General features: G+C 40.8%; 1 protein-coding gene across 1 annotated transcript; it reads left to right on the plus strand.

Moving 5' to 3' along the window:
• Positions 1-12,570: 12,570 nt before the first annotated feature.
• LOC120057890 (L-dopachrome tautomerase-like) lies at positions 12,571-15,071 on the plus strand. Its single transcript, XM_039006367.1, has 8 exons — positions 12,571-12,856; positions 13,026-13,325; positions 13,452-13,552; positions 13,661-13,827; positions 14,052-14,231; positions 14,319-14,460; positions 14,587-14,788; positions 14,905-15,071. The coding sequence occupies exons 1-8, from the start codon at positions 12,571-12,573 to the stop codon at positions 15,069-15,071; spliced, it is 1,545 nt and encodes a 514-aa protein (XP_038862295.1).
• Positions 15,072-15,281: the final 210 nt, after the last annotated feature.

Here is a 15,281-nt window from a genome sequence, read left to right on the forward strand (position 1 = left end):
AAGAATTATATCCTTCTATAAGACAGGACACAGGCAAAAGATAAGTACCTGGCAGTTGGCACACACTGCTACATGTGCCTATCAATAAAACAGATTATTTTCACTGGTTATTACATTGGAGATCTGGGGGGCTCTAGATTGCACCTTTAATGAGAAGGAATGATTCCTTCCCACACTCTCCACAACTACTTGAAGTAAGTGAGATGTAATGCTCATTTTTTCTCAATTTCTCCCAGCACATTAAAATGAAATCTTGCCCACATTAATTCATAGGCTTTATTTATTCACATTTCAACCGGATTATAATATGCAAAGCTTGATTTGGGATTCACTCTGTGCATTGTGATATCATGGTTTTGCACACAAATTCTGCATACTTGCTTTAATTAACAACAACAGCAAAATAGATCATTGCCAAATGATATGTTGTTCCATTACTAATCTCCATGTCCTGAAATTTTTGAATCCTCAGCCCCCACTTTAGTGGATGACAACTTTGGCTTTATCAGTGGAAGGAGGTGCACCACCTGGTTAACATAGTTCCTCTGCAGGAGAGCTGCAGTCAACATTGGATTCTAAAAAGCAAAAGGTGAATTTAATCCCAGTTTACTGATGTCTGTTTATTTTTTATTTTTTAAAATTTAATCTTGAATCGCTCATGGCATCATCAACAACAACCCTATGTTTACTGTGTCAGAAACACTTTCAAACTATCTTCTGCCTTTACTCTGTCTCTTTACATAGTAAAACATATTTGCGTACTCTATATATGCAAAAGTATGTGGACACCCCTTCAAATTAGTGGACTCGGCTATTTCAGCCACACCCGTTGCTGACAGGTGTATAAAACTGAGCACACAGCCATGCAATCTCTCCATAGACAAACATTGACAGTATAATGGGCTTACTGAAGAGCTCAGTGACTTTCAACGTGGCACCGTCATATGACCTTTCCAACATGTCAGTTTGTCAAATTTCTGCCCTGCTAGAGCTGTCGCAGTCAACTGTACGTGCTGTTATTGTGAAGTGGAAATGTCTAGGAGCAACAACGTCTCCACCGCGAAGTGGTAGGCCACACAAGCTCACAGAACGGGACCACCGAGTGTTGAAGTGTGTAGCGCATAAAATGTGTCTGTCCTCGGTTGAAACACTCACTACCGAGTTACAAACTGCCTCTGGAAGCAACGTCAGCACATTAACTGTTTGTCGGGAGCTTCATGAAATGGGTTTCCATAGCCGAGTAGCCACAAACAAGCCTAAGATCACCATGCGCAATGCCAAGCATCGGCTGGAGTGATGTGAAGTTCACCGCCATTGGACTCTGGAGTAGTGGAAACATGATCTCTGGAGTTATGAATCACTCTTCACCACCTGGCAGTCCGACGGATGAATCTGGGTTTTGCGGATGCCATGAAAACGCTACTTGCCCCAATGCATAGTGTCAATTGTAAAGTTTGGCGGGGGAGGAATCATGGTTTGGGCTAGGCCCCTTAGTTCCAGTGAAGGGAAATCTTAACACTGTAGCATATAATGACATTCTAGATGATTCTGTGCTTCCAACTTTGTGGCAACAGTTTTGGGAAGGCTCTTTCCTGTTTCAGCATGACAATGCCCCCGTGCACAAACCGAGGTCCATACAGAAATGGTTTGTCGAGATCGGTGTGGAAGAACTTGACTGGCCTGCACAGAGCCCTGACCTCAACCCCATCGAACACCTGATGAATTTGCCTAATCACCCAACATCAGTGCCCGACCTCACTAATGCTCTTGTGGCTGAATGGAAGAAAGTCCCCGCAGCAATCTTGTCCAACCCAGAAGAGTGGAGGCTGATGTAGCAGCAAAGGGGGGACCAACTCCATATTAATGCCCATGATTTTGGAATGAGATGTTCGACGAGCAGGTGTCCACATACTTTTGTTCATATAGTGTATATGGAAACAGTGTGAATCATAATTGATATATTACAAGACTTAAAATTGTATGTAGCTACCTCTGTATACCCTGCCTGTGCTGTTCTGGTGTACTGATTGTCACAAAGGCATAATTGTTATGGGACCCATGACATATTCAGCAGCAAATGCACATTTTCAATCTTTATACTTGGTCAGCATATGAAACGTGCCATTCGTTGTACTTGTTAAGAGCGTGACTTCATACCTTAATTGTGAAATAATGTAAAGATCTTCAGAGCAAATCTATTAGGAATGGTCCAGTCAGATTTCACATTTTGCTGTGTGAACACATTACAACAGTTGCTCTGTTCTCAACGTTGCCTGTTCCTTGTCATTAAATAAAGGTTGAATAAAAGAGTTGTATAGAGCAGTAGTAGTGACTCTTGAACAAAGTATGTGTATTGGCTTTGTTTTGAGGTAACATGTTCACATCTTCATTGATTCAGCACAAGTCAGCAGGAGGACTGGAGAGAGGGATGGAAAAAGGGAGGGAGGGAGAGAGAGAGCAGGGCCGTAATCAGAGGTCCGTCCGTACTTCCTTTTCTCATTGTGATGACTATAGACTAACAAAAGCATCACAAGGCCAGGCATGACATGTGGACATTCATTATTCTGAGATCTCTCTCCTCAGTCAGAGGCCCTTCATTTGGAAGAGTGTGCTGAATAATGTTCATGCTTTTTTATATAACTTAATTTATATGGTCTCATTTTGCCCAAGTGCTGCCTTAAAGTGCATATAAAATAGCTCCCATATAAAGCTGCCAAAAGTAACATGAATGGAAAGGCTAGTTATTTGGGCCAATGGTATAGAGTGGCAGCACTGCTTCTGCAGTCAATGAGGCCACAGATTAAACTTTCCTAGGTGGAAAAGGTCTGAAACTGCCTGCACACAAAGTTGTTCAAGCAAATAGGAAATCTAGTTGTTTGTTATAATCTGAAATGGGTCATGTGGAAAAGTGTTTCTTGAATTGCTATTTCAAAATGGGTTGAAGGCTAGAGCTTTCACCAGCGCCCTAACTTTTCCTTATGACTGGTACCCATAGAAATTGTCATAGGTGACACACTAGGAACTTGAATGAGTTCAAACCAGCTCCAGACTTTACTGAAGAGATTAAGGAAGGCAGGTGTAAAAATACATATAGTTGACATAGAGCACTAATGAGACATAGATTTATGGATGTAGGGCGCTTTAGAAATGCAAAGTCAATGACTGGGGCTGTCACCTTAATTTTACTGTTGCGTCATTCACCATGCCAGAGTATATTTTTGCCAAATACATTTCTCACCTATGTCTCATACCACAGACATCTTGTTCTCACAAACATGCAAACAGATATTTGAATATCTCACATTGTTGGATGTCTCTCATATATATTTTTTGTTTTTTGGTGAACAGCAAGTAGACATGCTGGAATATGTATCCCTAATTTGATGTACAATGCATCTTGACTGCTTGGGTATTTCAGGTAGCTGGATCCTTCAGTTATTAACAGTCAGTTATTCATGCAGTTTCATTTCCCTCTACATGAACAACGTAGCCTACACAATGGGTAGTAGACAGCCCATTATGCTATCAAGATGACCCTTTTGACTTAGTGATCCATTGACTCATTTTTATTTAGTCCCATATCTGTACCACCCAGTTCTATCCCTATCGAACCTATTCCTCACCCAGCGCCTATACAGTAAATATAGAGAAGGCGGTAGAAGAGACAAGGAGTGAATGGAGGGTGTATACATTGCAGCCAGCAGCGATTACAGAGGTAACATGAACACTTGGATCAGATTCTGAGACACAGGGCTCTTTTTGTCTCTCCTGAATTACTGGACAGCTCCAGGGCTGACATTTAAAACATAACATCACCAAACAAAAAACACATTAAAGGAGAATGGCAGAGCAGGGGGTTTAAGCAGAAACCTGAAATTCAAGTTTTGGCGAAGGAAGCTGACCCAAATTTCCTGCCCCTTCTTTTCGGTAACGTGCTTCTGCAACCTGGGCCCGGGGGTGACATCGTATCCCTTACACAGGGATTGCCAGTGCATTTACATAGCATGGTTAATGAGAGATCAACACCAGGAAAGCGTCTCGAATATAAAGCTTTCTTGTAAAAATAATGAGCGAGCGATTGATCCGTACTCAAACAAACCGGTTTGCTGAGTTAATACCAAAGGCAGATTAAAGCCAGTGCCAAAAAGTGCCCTGGCATGCAATGCCTTTCGCTTAGAGGGTCCCCAAACTTGTCATCACATTAGCACATGGTCAAGGAGTACATCCTACCACTCTCATAATCTGCTTTCCTGCACAATTAGCCTTCTATAATAAGGCAGCTGTCAGACAGCCCACAGGATGAAAAGAGAAAAAAGGGAAATCACTGAGTCTTTACAGGCGAGGATCTTTTACTTCTTCTGAAATGTAGAAGTTAATGTTATTTTCCCGCTCTTACTTTCCCACTTGCTGTGCTGGTATTAAGTCTGAATGTTATGACAACACAGAGACATTGCTGCTTTATTGTGCAGACAGGCCATTGTGCTTTGATGAAGCCAGACAGAGACGAATAAGAAGAGAGAAAGAGAGAGACAGAGAGGAGGACTCCAAACCAGGGTGGATCTTTCCTAGCTCCAGAAATCTGATGTTAGAGAGGGTCTGGTTGGCAGGAAAAATGACAAGTTATCTGAATAAAATAATAGATAATTTCATCCCGACAAAGGAGTGGAAACTATGGACAAGAGGAGAAAATAGCAGGAAGGTATGGAGAAGTGAAGGGCTATGAAAAGAATAAGGAGAATTCAGTGCTGCTTCTTGCAAGGGAAAAGAGAAAAAAAACATTGATGACACCCGGTTCCATTCTTCCGCTCTCCCCTTTCTCTGCTCTTCGCCTCGCAGCACGGCGGGCTAAGCTGGGAGCTGTAATGTCATTAAATTGCAAATGCTTTTTTTTCATTTCCGACACACACTGTTTACTTATCTGGCAAAAACATATGTTGGAAGGAATCCGTTAAATTCTGCCCATTGCCTTGGGTGAAAGTGCAATAGAAACGGGCCCACTGAGCTCCTTCTGTCGTCTCCTTTTAGCACTTTGCCTTATCTACAAGGCTGCTTAGCAGCAAACTGGCGAGTTCAATGAAAAATGAAGATACAGTGCAAGATTAGGGAAGAACAGTGAGGGGAGAAATGCTTGGAGAGAGGGTCATCCCATTGCAAATGATTTCACTCCTCTCCATCTGCATAAATGACTATTTTTAAGGCATCTCCAGCGTCTGTATATTTTTCTCACTCTGCCACACATTTAATTTCACGCCCCGTGTTCTGAATATGCTTAAATGCATATCTCTGATGCACCTTTAAGCCAGAGGAAAGAGGATGGGGGGAAGGGAGGGGGGTACGAAAGCAAAATTAAAGATAAAATGGTGTGATTTGCACTACAAGTCTATTACTTTATGGCATTTACATATAGTTTACCTCTGCAATTCTAAGATTTTTTTTACCACCTTCCTATCAGCATTTGGGCTTGTATAAATATGTATAAATCTTTGTTGAGAAAAAATAGAATTCCCAGCTGTTGTGGAAAGTTTGAAGGGTGCACTTTCTTCCCTCAACTTGTTCCCCTGCTCCCCCAGTAAACTTACGATAGACACACTGGGGGGTGCTCCCTGGGCTGGCCCCACAAAGACACAGGCATGGACCGCTTTGTGTCCCGTGAGCCCCCCAGTACTCCCCCCTCAGTGTTGTGACGGAGTAGAGATGCTCTGGGTCTGAGTCAGATTGGTAAAGACTCAGCAGCATGATGAAGTATCCACCTCAAGGTATCCACTGAACAGAGCACACTTCAACAACATGGTTCTCAGCGTTGGCATAGTGTCACAACATATACTGTCAAAATAACAGATGTGCTCTATAACACTTGTTAGAAAAGTGACACATTCAATAGTACCCAGCTACATGTCAAATATAGCCAGGCTTTCAGGTGGCTGTGTTTGTTCTACAGTGTTGTGGTGTGGAAGTTTGAGCTGAGAGAGAAAAGCCCGCCCCTCAGAGTAGGGAAGGAAAAGGCCTTGGATTGGCCTGGGAGTGAAAGAGAGGGCTATTCAGAGCACGATTCCTCTCATTCATTGTCTGCCCCCTTACATTTGAATACTCTCACTCGCTGCAGATGAGAAAATTCTTCAGCCTTTGCATTGTTGGCTTTCTCTCTCTTCTTTTCTATTTGCAATTAAATGCATTTCAAATGGAACAACTGTACAGAAAGCAATTCTGATAACAGAGAAATCCATTGCTTTTTAACCTCCTTTGTTAGGGTTTTGCATTTTGGAGTGCGTTTTTTATTATGTGAATTGCACAATCAAAAACATATCTTTGTGGAGAAAACACCATACAACTTAAATAGTTCTTCATTGAAAATTAAATTGTGTTTGGAAAAATAATTTGCGTCCCATATTTTCCCTCTATTTTGAATCCAGAACCTGTGTTTCAATGAGGTGCTTGTATGCAACCTCCGACAGCAGCCTTGTTGTCCTGTGTGGTATCATAGTCTCCACCCAGGTCATGTGATGGGATCAGTTTATTAGCATAGACTGTCGTCTGGTCATTTACAGCTTAACACCCTCCATATGCATTGTGTTTGCTTTGTGTGCAAAGCATCAACTGCAAAACAAATCTCTTCCTCCAGCCATGCATTTTGAAGGATTTGAACGCTGTAAATAACTCCAAAACCTCTTCTTACGAGGTTTACCCCTGGAGCACTTTGTAACTTATCAGGGCTGCCTTGTGCCTCCTCTAATGCCTGCATTATGCTCAAATGTAAATCGGTAAGCTGCCAGAGAGGTGGGCGGGAAGCACTGGAGAAAGAATCACTGAATGGTCTAGCCAATATTCTGATTTTGGCATAGCAAAAAATAAATAGCAGTTTTGTTTTCAGCAGCCAGTTCCACAACAATATACCATATTTTATTCCCTTGTTATACTGTAATTGTTGAACAATTCTGTCTGTGATTTGGAGATCCTGAGATCCGGGACAGAGGAACAAAGGGTAAACCCAGTGAGCAAAATTGTGCTGAAATTAGGTACATTTTCGGTTATTAATGAATGTTGAAAATAATATTTTCCGGATGTTGAAAATAAATTATTTTGGTCATTGTTTCTATGGCCAAATTTCAACAGTATGTACATTCACTTATGTCTACATGTCAATGAAGAAAGCACTATATATCACATTGAAATGCTTTATTACAATTAAAATAGGAAAATAGAGCACACTAAAGATTGCAGTATGGAATATGTATTATTCCTCCCATCTGTCACATGGACTTAGGTTAGCTTTCTCAAAGGCTTTCAAACTATGATACCACACAGGACAACGCTTTCTCAAAGGCTTTCAAACTTGTAGTGATCATGTTAAAAGTTTTTAGACCAATAGAAAAAAACAACAGAACACTTAAACTACAATAACATTCTCAGTAACGGTATCAGAAAAGTTTTTCTTGCTCTGACAGTGATATGTGGTTGTTTCTCTACCTTAGTTGAAGGCACTGTTAAGTCGCTCTGGATAAGAGCGTGTGCTAAAAGGACAAATTGTAAATGTGAAAAGAAACACTTTCAAAGCATGCTGGGTATTATTCAAGTGAGCTTCGGGCGCCCAAACAAGACCAAATTTGGTTGGACCAGATATCTAAGCTGACTGGATATCTATGTCTCACAAGTTTGGACAGCACAGTACAGTACAGTAGAGCACAGTAGTGTTAAGTTCAGTACAGTACAGTAGAGTTTAGTTCAGTAGAGTACAGTACAGTAGGGTGCAGTACAATATAGTACATTATACTATACTTTACTGTGCTCTACTGTGCTGTACTCTACTCTATTGTACTGTACGGAAATATACTATACTCTACTTTAATGTACTCTGCTGTGATCTACTGTGCTGTACTGTGCTCCAAACCTGTGAAACTTGGACATCTAGGTTTAGGCCAAATCAAATTTCAATGTCTTTTCAACGTCCAGGGACGTCGGTGTCGGACGGTGCTCACTGGAAATACTCACTTAAAGAGGATCCTGCATTATAGCTCTTGACAGGATTTGTGAGAAGAGCATGGAACAGCCGAGCACTTTAAACACTCAACGCTCTTTTTATCCCTCTATAATGCAACTTTAATGTATTCTGATTGAAAAGTGCCCAAGGTCTTTTTTGTACTTCTAATTTCCATTTCTAATGGTACAAGGGGAGAGATTAGTAATTAGGCCAGGGCCCTTTAAATGCATGTAATAAGTGTTGGTTGTACTGTACTGTAGGTTGCCCATATAAACCTTATGTTGATGATCATGGATAGCGTCTCGATTAATTTCAACGCATGTTGACTTTTAATGGCAATTTATCTAAGAACATTGTTTTTCATGCTGCTTGTCCTTGAATTGGCTTTACAATTTGAAGATAACATCATGGGAATCTTTTAAATAATTGACCCGAAGCATTATTTCACGGCAACTACTAATCTTATTTTCCAGTGACTAATTAGGCCAGTTTGTGACAGAAGTTGGTAAACTAGTTTGTTGAGGACATGTTGCCTCTAGTTATTAGTTTGAAGGTGGATATAGAAGTCTTATAGAGGATTAAGACAGTATACTGGGACACTCAATAGGCTTACATCTATAGGCTACACCACCCAGACCAATGTAAAGGCAATATACAGGAAGTTATTGCCTGGAATGGTTGGAATTTTAAATGGTGGCAGTTAATTTCCATACCTAGACTATTTTTATGGTGTTTTTGGGAAAGCATCATGAAGGCAAAGTAGGTGGCTTGGTCAATCATGCCCCTGAACAAAGACCACAACCAAAACAATACTGCCCCCCTGATGTCATTTAAACATACTGCATCTCTCTCTTTCTCACTCTCTCTCTCTCTAAAAGTTCCTATAATACAATGTAAATGTAAAGTAATTCAACAGGTGATGACCTATCAAGAAAGGTGACTATATACAGAGCTGGTGGCATGAACTATCATGAAATATAACCCAAAAGTAGAAAGGGGGCCACACCTGTAACCTCATATTTGCATTTGAACTGTACCTTCTATAATTCTAAATCAAGGTTTCTAACACTAGCATGGGTAATCGGGTTTACACTGTACCTCTGTTATAAGCAGAGGTCAAAGCATCCTTTCAGCTGAACGTATTGAATCTGAATGGCTTTCATACCCAACATCACAAAATAAACAAGGCAAGGTCTTTCTTGGGCAACAATGAATAAGAGTGGAAGCATCCACCATACTCCAGTCCCGTTCACTTTTAACAGTGTGTGATTGCCTCAGCAGGCTATCAATCGTGATCTGAGAGGACAAAAGATGCCTTTCTATCAATTAGACTGAGGTGCTGTGAGTGTGGCTTAGAGTGCTGGTTTAAAATCAGGTGATTCAGCTGCTCCTCCAATCAGTTCTTCCCGTTTTCAGACCACTGAGCTCGGTTCTCAGTGAATGAAACTGAAGTACTCTCGATTACAATTTGAAAAGGCCCTCTTTCTTCCAACCAACACATTATATTCCTCCAAATGTGTACAGAGCACAACGCGCTGAACAGAATATTCACCTAGCCATTAAGGAAATTGATGCATTTTGCCATCAACATGGTAATAAGTAGATCATTTCACAAATTAAGCATCACCTCCTTCTGTGATATCTCTTTGAAATGCTATTAAAGGAGAATTTTCATTTGCAGCACTTCAAAGGCTGAGCAGCACTTTCCCTTTATGTAATGCTGGCCTTTCATTTGGAACTTTCCATTTTAGAACAATGCCACTTCCATTGAGGCTGATACGGGTAGGACTCTCAACACAACCGGGCAATATTGTGTCTCAAACAAAAACAAAAGAGGACAACACTGCATGCATATTCCACACTGGTTCAATTAGCAGCTCAAAAATCAACAGCACTCAAATTGTTCTCCTACGGTGGTCAACCACTCAGTGCAAAATCAAAGGGTAATAATACATTAATTTAAATGATAATGGGGATGAGGTGAAACAAATGGAGTGGATAAAAGCATTACCGGGCACAATAGACGGGTTAGCTGACAACATCACAAAAACGATGCGCATTGCTTAATGGGTCAGAAGGCCATGTGTTGTTGAGATTCTGGATGGCCAGATAGCTAGAAACAATGACAAGAAGCTGCCATATGGGGAATCGTTGGTGCCTCGTTTCAGCTAGTTTTATCTTGTTCTTGATACCATGTTTTGTATTGAGGTGTTTTGACTGATGTCACGTTTATGCTAATATGCAGGGCCGGCTCCAGGGGGCCAACCAAATCTCGCTTAGGGCCCCGAAAGGCTTATGCCTATTTCTGAGTATTTCCTGTGTTTTCTTAGAATGTAATATAACTTCAGGACATCAGGGCCAGATTAGGTATCAGTAGGTGCCAAATCTCAGGAAAAAAACAAATACGTTATACGTCTGAATAACTGTGTCGTTCCACCAATTAGGTGCCTTTTGAGTAGTGTAACTTGGGGATTTTTGTTGTTGTTGTTGATTTCACCTAATTTTAGCGTTCTGTCATTAAGAGCACATGTTCAATTTATTAAAAAACATTTTCCCATCTCAAGAGGTTAAATTAAAAAAGGGACTATAGTAAGTGCCTATTAAGCTAAATAAAGTAACAGTGTTGACTATTTCATCTTAAATCAGCAATAAATCCTCCTGTGACAGGGGGAATGGAAGACTGTTGTGTGCAACAGGGAGGGGCAATTGAATGCAAGCTTCACAATAAATTGTAATTGTGAAAAAATGTCTAGCCTGTCTATTTATGGGTAACAGGGTTGACGTGTTACACTCAACCCACTCAGTTTTCCACCGCAAAACCAGTGCCTAGAAAAAAAGAGTAGAACCAGCTCACCTGCCTTTACACTATGATTTGACTATTAGATGTTCAATGTTTCTTTAAATTCTTTTGGAAAAAAAAGATGTAAAAAGGAATAGTATCACCATATTAAAACTAGAGTTCAGTTCAGTTCACGTAAAATGGTTGACCTTAAAATGAGGGACAGGTTGTTTTTTTTTAACCTTAAAATGAATCCCTAATCACATGAAATCAATAATAATCTTTAGAAATGACTTTGTCAAAGCAACAGATTAACTAGGGCTTTACAATGACGGTGAACACTTGAACACATTTCAGGGTTAAATGGGTTTAAATCTCCTTAGAAGTCACAGAGGATGCACAGAGGGAAATATCAACATGCTGATTTATTGCATTTTCCATGTGGTCTATATTAAAGGGAACTTCATATAATATAACAGGCTTAAACAATTATATATTTGTGCACAATTTCTATTTAAAATATCAAAGGGACCCAAAAGGCACTCATTTCGTGGGACGACCCAGCTACAGCCCATTTATCTGGTAATGCTTGTACATTCTAAAGCTAAAGCAGGAAGAAAATGTACCATGTAACGTTGGAGTGCTGGACTAGAGTGACAAGCTGCACATAAGAAGTAACTTATACAACTGTGTACATACCCTCAAATACTTATTTTCCAGTACACTTGCCGCCATTGTATTTCAAAGATGGCTCTCTAGCACCACCATGCGTTTCAATGGAGGCTTTGGGGTTCTATATGACAGATTTCACATTCCATGAAATGCAAAAGCTTGACTTAGGATATAATGTAATTCATTGAAGGTGTTCTAAAGATCTATTGAAATGAATGGTTAACCATAAGGATGTTTGAGTCTAAGAAAATATGATTGCTTGTGGTACATGATGAGAAGCATATGCACAAATTCTAAAGTTGTTTTGTTGAAAAGTGCATACTCACCGAGGGAGGGGCAACATTCAGTTGAACACATGATTTGAAAGAGGTCCTTAGGGGTCGATCAGATGACACCAGTATGACTATAGTCAGAGTACATGAAAGGTTAATAAACAGTAAACAGAGAAAGGTAGACGCATGATGATAAAAATTTCAAATGTTCAAATTGTTCATGACTGTGGAGATGAAACACCTACTGAACTATGGCTTTTTGCATTAAAAGCACCAAAGTTGAAATTCATGCCTTCTGCCAGAGGGCAGTTTTAGAAAGCAATGGTAGAGTTGAAAGTGGTGTGAATAATGTCAAATAGTTACAGTTACTGTGGTACTTCTGTGGTTGGGAATGAGCATCAGATGAACGGTAGGAGAAAAAACAGAGGCTTATCTTGTCAAATGATCAATTGCCTGGAGGCCCAATACTTTTTATTTTTTTCTCATCTGCTACCATGGGATCTTTAACTGAGGGCAAGCATTGTGCAAACATACGAACATCATTGTTCTCTGGGTTCTTAAAAGACACAGGGTGGGTATTTTTATCACTTGTCCCCAGAAATCTTAGTTTATGATTTCTGGGAAGAACGGTTGAATTTACTGGAGGCCTGTAGCCCACTGTCAATGCTGTCTGTAATTGTGCTGAATGGATTGGAAATTACGAAGTGGCCTTGAATTTTTATTTTATTTTTTAAATGGGAAAGACAAAGACCATGACATTGAATTAGTTCCATCTCTGTGTCTTATTCGAACTTATTGACCACATCATTGCTGTGAACAGGTGTACAAATCCATTTTTAGGGAGAAGGCAGAAGATTACAGCTGCGTGAAAGATGAGGGCTCTGGTGCTGGGGCTGTTTTTTTGTGTGACATGGCCCGATTCTACAGAGGCTCAGTTTCCTCGAGTCTGCAGCACGGTGGAGGGGATCGTCTCAAAGCAGTGCTGCCCTGCTCTCGGCTCTGATCCTGCTAATGTCTGTGGAACTTTATCTGGACGAGGAAACTGCTCCGACATCAGAGTCAGTACCAAACCCTGGGGCGGACCGTATCGAATGAGAAACCGAGATGACCGTGAAAGGTGGCCAACAACATTTTTTAATCAAACTTGCAGGTGCTTCGGTAAGTATTGAAGTTATAATATTGAAAATGTTAAACTGCAGACTTCCTCTAAGGGATCTCTATTATCTGTATAAGTATCTAACTTTAGGTTAAAATTACATGTAAAAAGTGTATTAGTATGTTGTACAGCATAACTACATTATGATCTATATTCCCTTCATGTGTCTAGGTAACTTTGGTGGCTTCGACTGTGGCCAGTGTAAGTTTGGCTGGACAGGACCAAACTGTGACGTACGTAAAGCCCCGGTGGTGAGGAAGAACATCCACTCTCTGACTCCAGCTGAGCTTCAGGAGTTTCTGGATGTGTTGGACCTTGCCAAGAAGACCACCCACCCAGACTATGTCATTGCCACACAGCACTGGCTGGGCCTGCTGGGGCCCAATGGAACCCAGCCCCAGTTCTCCGACATCTCCATCTACGACTTCTTTGTGTGGCAGCATTACTACTCTGTCAGAGAAACGCTCCTTGGTAAATGTGATGTACCACACAAACAACCAAACAAGAAAGTATAATGATGAACATTTACATGTGCACAATGTTAAACAATTGAATATCTATTACATATATGTGACCAGTACGTTTAATCTTTTCTAGGACCTGGACGTCTTTTCAAACACATTGATTTCTCCCACAAAGGACCTGCCTTTATAACCTGGCACAGGTACCACCTACTCAGTCTGGAGAGAGACCTGCAGGTAAGAGTGAGGAGGTCATTTCTTTGTGGCCTTATTTTTCTCACGAGTATGTACGTTAATGGGAAATGTCTACAGAATGTGTATAGCAGAATGACCTCTCTTCTCTAGAAACTGACTGGCAATGAGAACTTTGCTGTTCCATACTGGAACTTTGCCACAGGGCAGACTGAGTGTGACGTCTGCACAGACTCTCTGCTGGGGGGACGCAACCCAGACAACCCCTCTCTCATCAGTAACCAGTCCAGGTTCTCCAATTGGGGGGTGGTGTGTAACAGGTCTGGAGCAATTTATGTCAAAATGCTGAGTGTATGTGGCTAAGCATAGGTGAATGAGTGTTTGTGTCTGTGCCTGCACGCCTTTGTGCGTGTGTGCATGCATGCACAGGAGCGTGTGTGTTTGTGTGTGTGTGCACACATGCACACAAGTGCGTACCTTCACTTATGTGTACAGGGGATAGCATCTCTATTCATAATTAAATAACATCTATCTTCTCTCCCAGCATGGATGAATATAACCGCCTGGTCACTTTGTGTAATGGGACCAGTGAGGGACATATAAGGAGAGGACAGGTAGGGAGGAGCAACATGAGTCTTCCCACAATGAATGACGTCAGGAGCTGTCTCAGACTCAGAGACTTTGACAGCTCTCCCTACTACACTAACTCTACCTTCAGCTTCAGGTCATTTTCCTTCGATAACTCACTTTTTCTCTTGGCAAAAGTGTTATGTGTGTACGCTAACGATAAAATATGATCTGTTATTAACAGGAATTCTCTTGAAGGCTATGACAAGCCAGATGGCGAGGCAGAGCTTGACTCCTCAGTGGACAACCTGCACAACCTGGTCCACTCCTTCCTCAATGGAACCAGTGCTCTGTCTCACTCTGCAGCCAATGACCCCATCTTTCTAGTAATGAAAAATAAAATAAATAAGATATAATTTAATTAAATAAAACAAAACAAGTACATGTACATTTCATAATAATAGAAATGTGTTTTTACTTAGTTTGTATAACTGAGAAATGTATTTGTATAGGTGCTCCATGCTTTCACTGATGCCATTTTTGATGAGTGGATGAGGAAATCTGTTCCACCAAACTCCAGTTTCCCTGATGAGATGGCCCCCATTGGTCACAACAGAGATTACAACATGGTGCCATTCTTCCCTCCTGTGACCAATGAAGAGATTTACGTTGCGTCTGACCAGCTGGGATATTCTTATGCCATCGCACTGGATGGTTAGTGATTCAACATTTCAACAGGCGTTTGCACTATGCATTCAACGCTAATGGCAAGAAAATGAAGTAAGCACCAATTCATTTCAGAGTTTGCTTTCTTTCTATTTGTCTTTCAGAGAATGACGGTAATCCTGTATTTGTCGTGAGAGCTACTTTGACAGGCGTTTTCGTGGGCCTACTGGCTGTGCTCATGGTAGTCGTGGTTTATATGCTGCACCGGCGAAGAAAGCATGGCTTTGAACCCTTAATACAATACAATAGGAAGTACATAGACAACTCTTGAACATTTCTTGAGCGAAAGTCTACAGTAACTGAAAGAAAGCCTACGGTTTATCTGATTAAGCTTGTATGCAATGTTCATATTAACGTAATACACAGTCATACTTATAGGACCAATTGAAACATACTGTAACTCAAGATAAGTACTTATTTCATCAACATAAAATCCTGAGGGTAGAATGTTTGAGACCTGTAATATTTATATTCAGCCAAT

The sequence above is a fragment of the Salvelinus namaycush genome, chromosome 13, assembly GCF_016432855.1.
Source record: "Salvelinus namaycush isolate Seneca chromosome 13, SaNama_1.0, whole genome shotgun sequence".
In the NCBI taxonomy this organism is placed as follows: domain Eukaryota; kingdom Metazoa; phylum Chordata; class Actinopteri; order Salmoniformes; family Salmonidae; genus Salvelinus; species Salvelinus namaycush.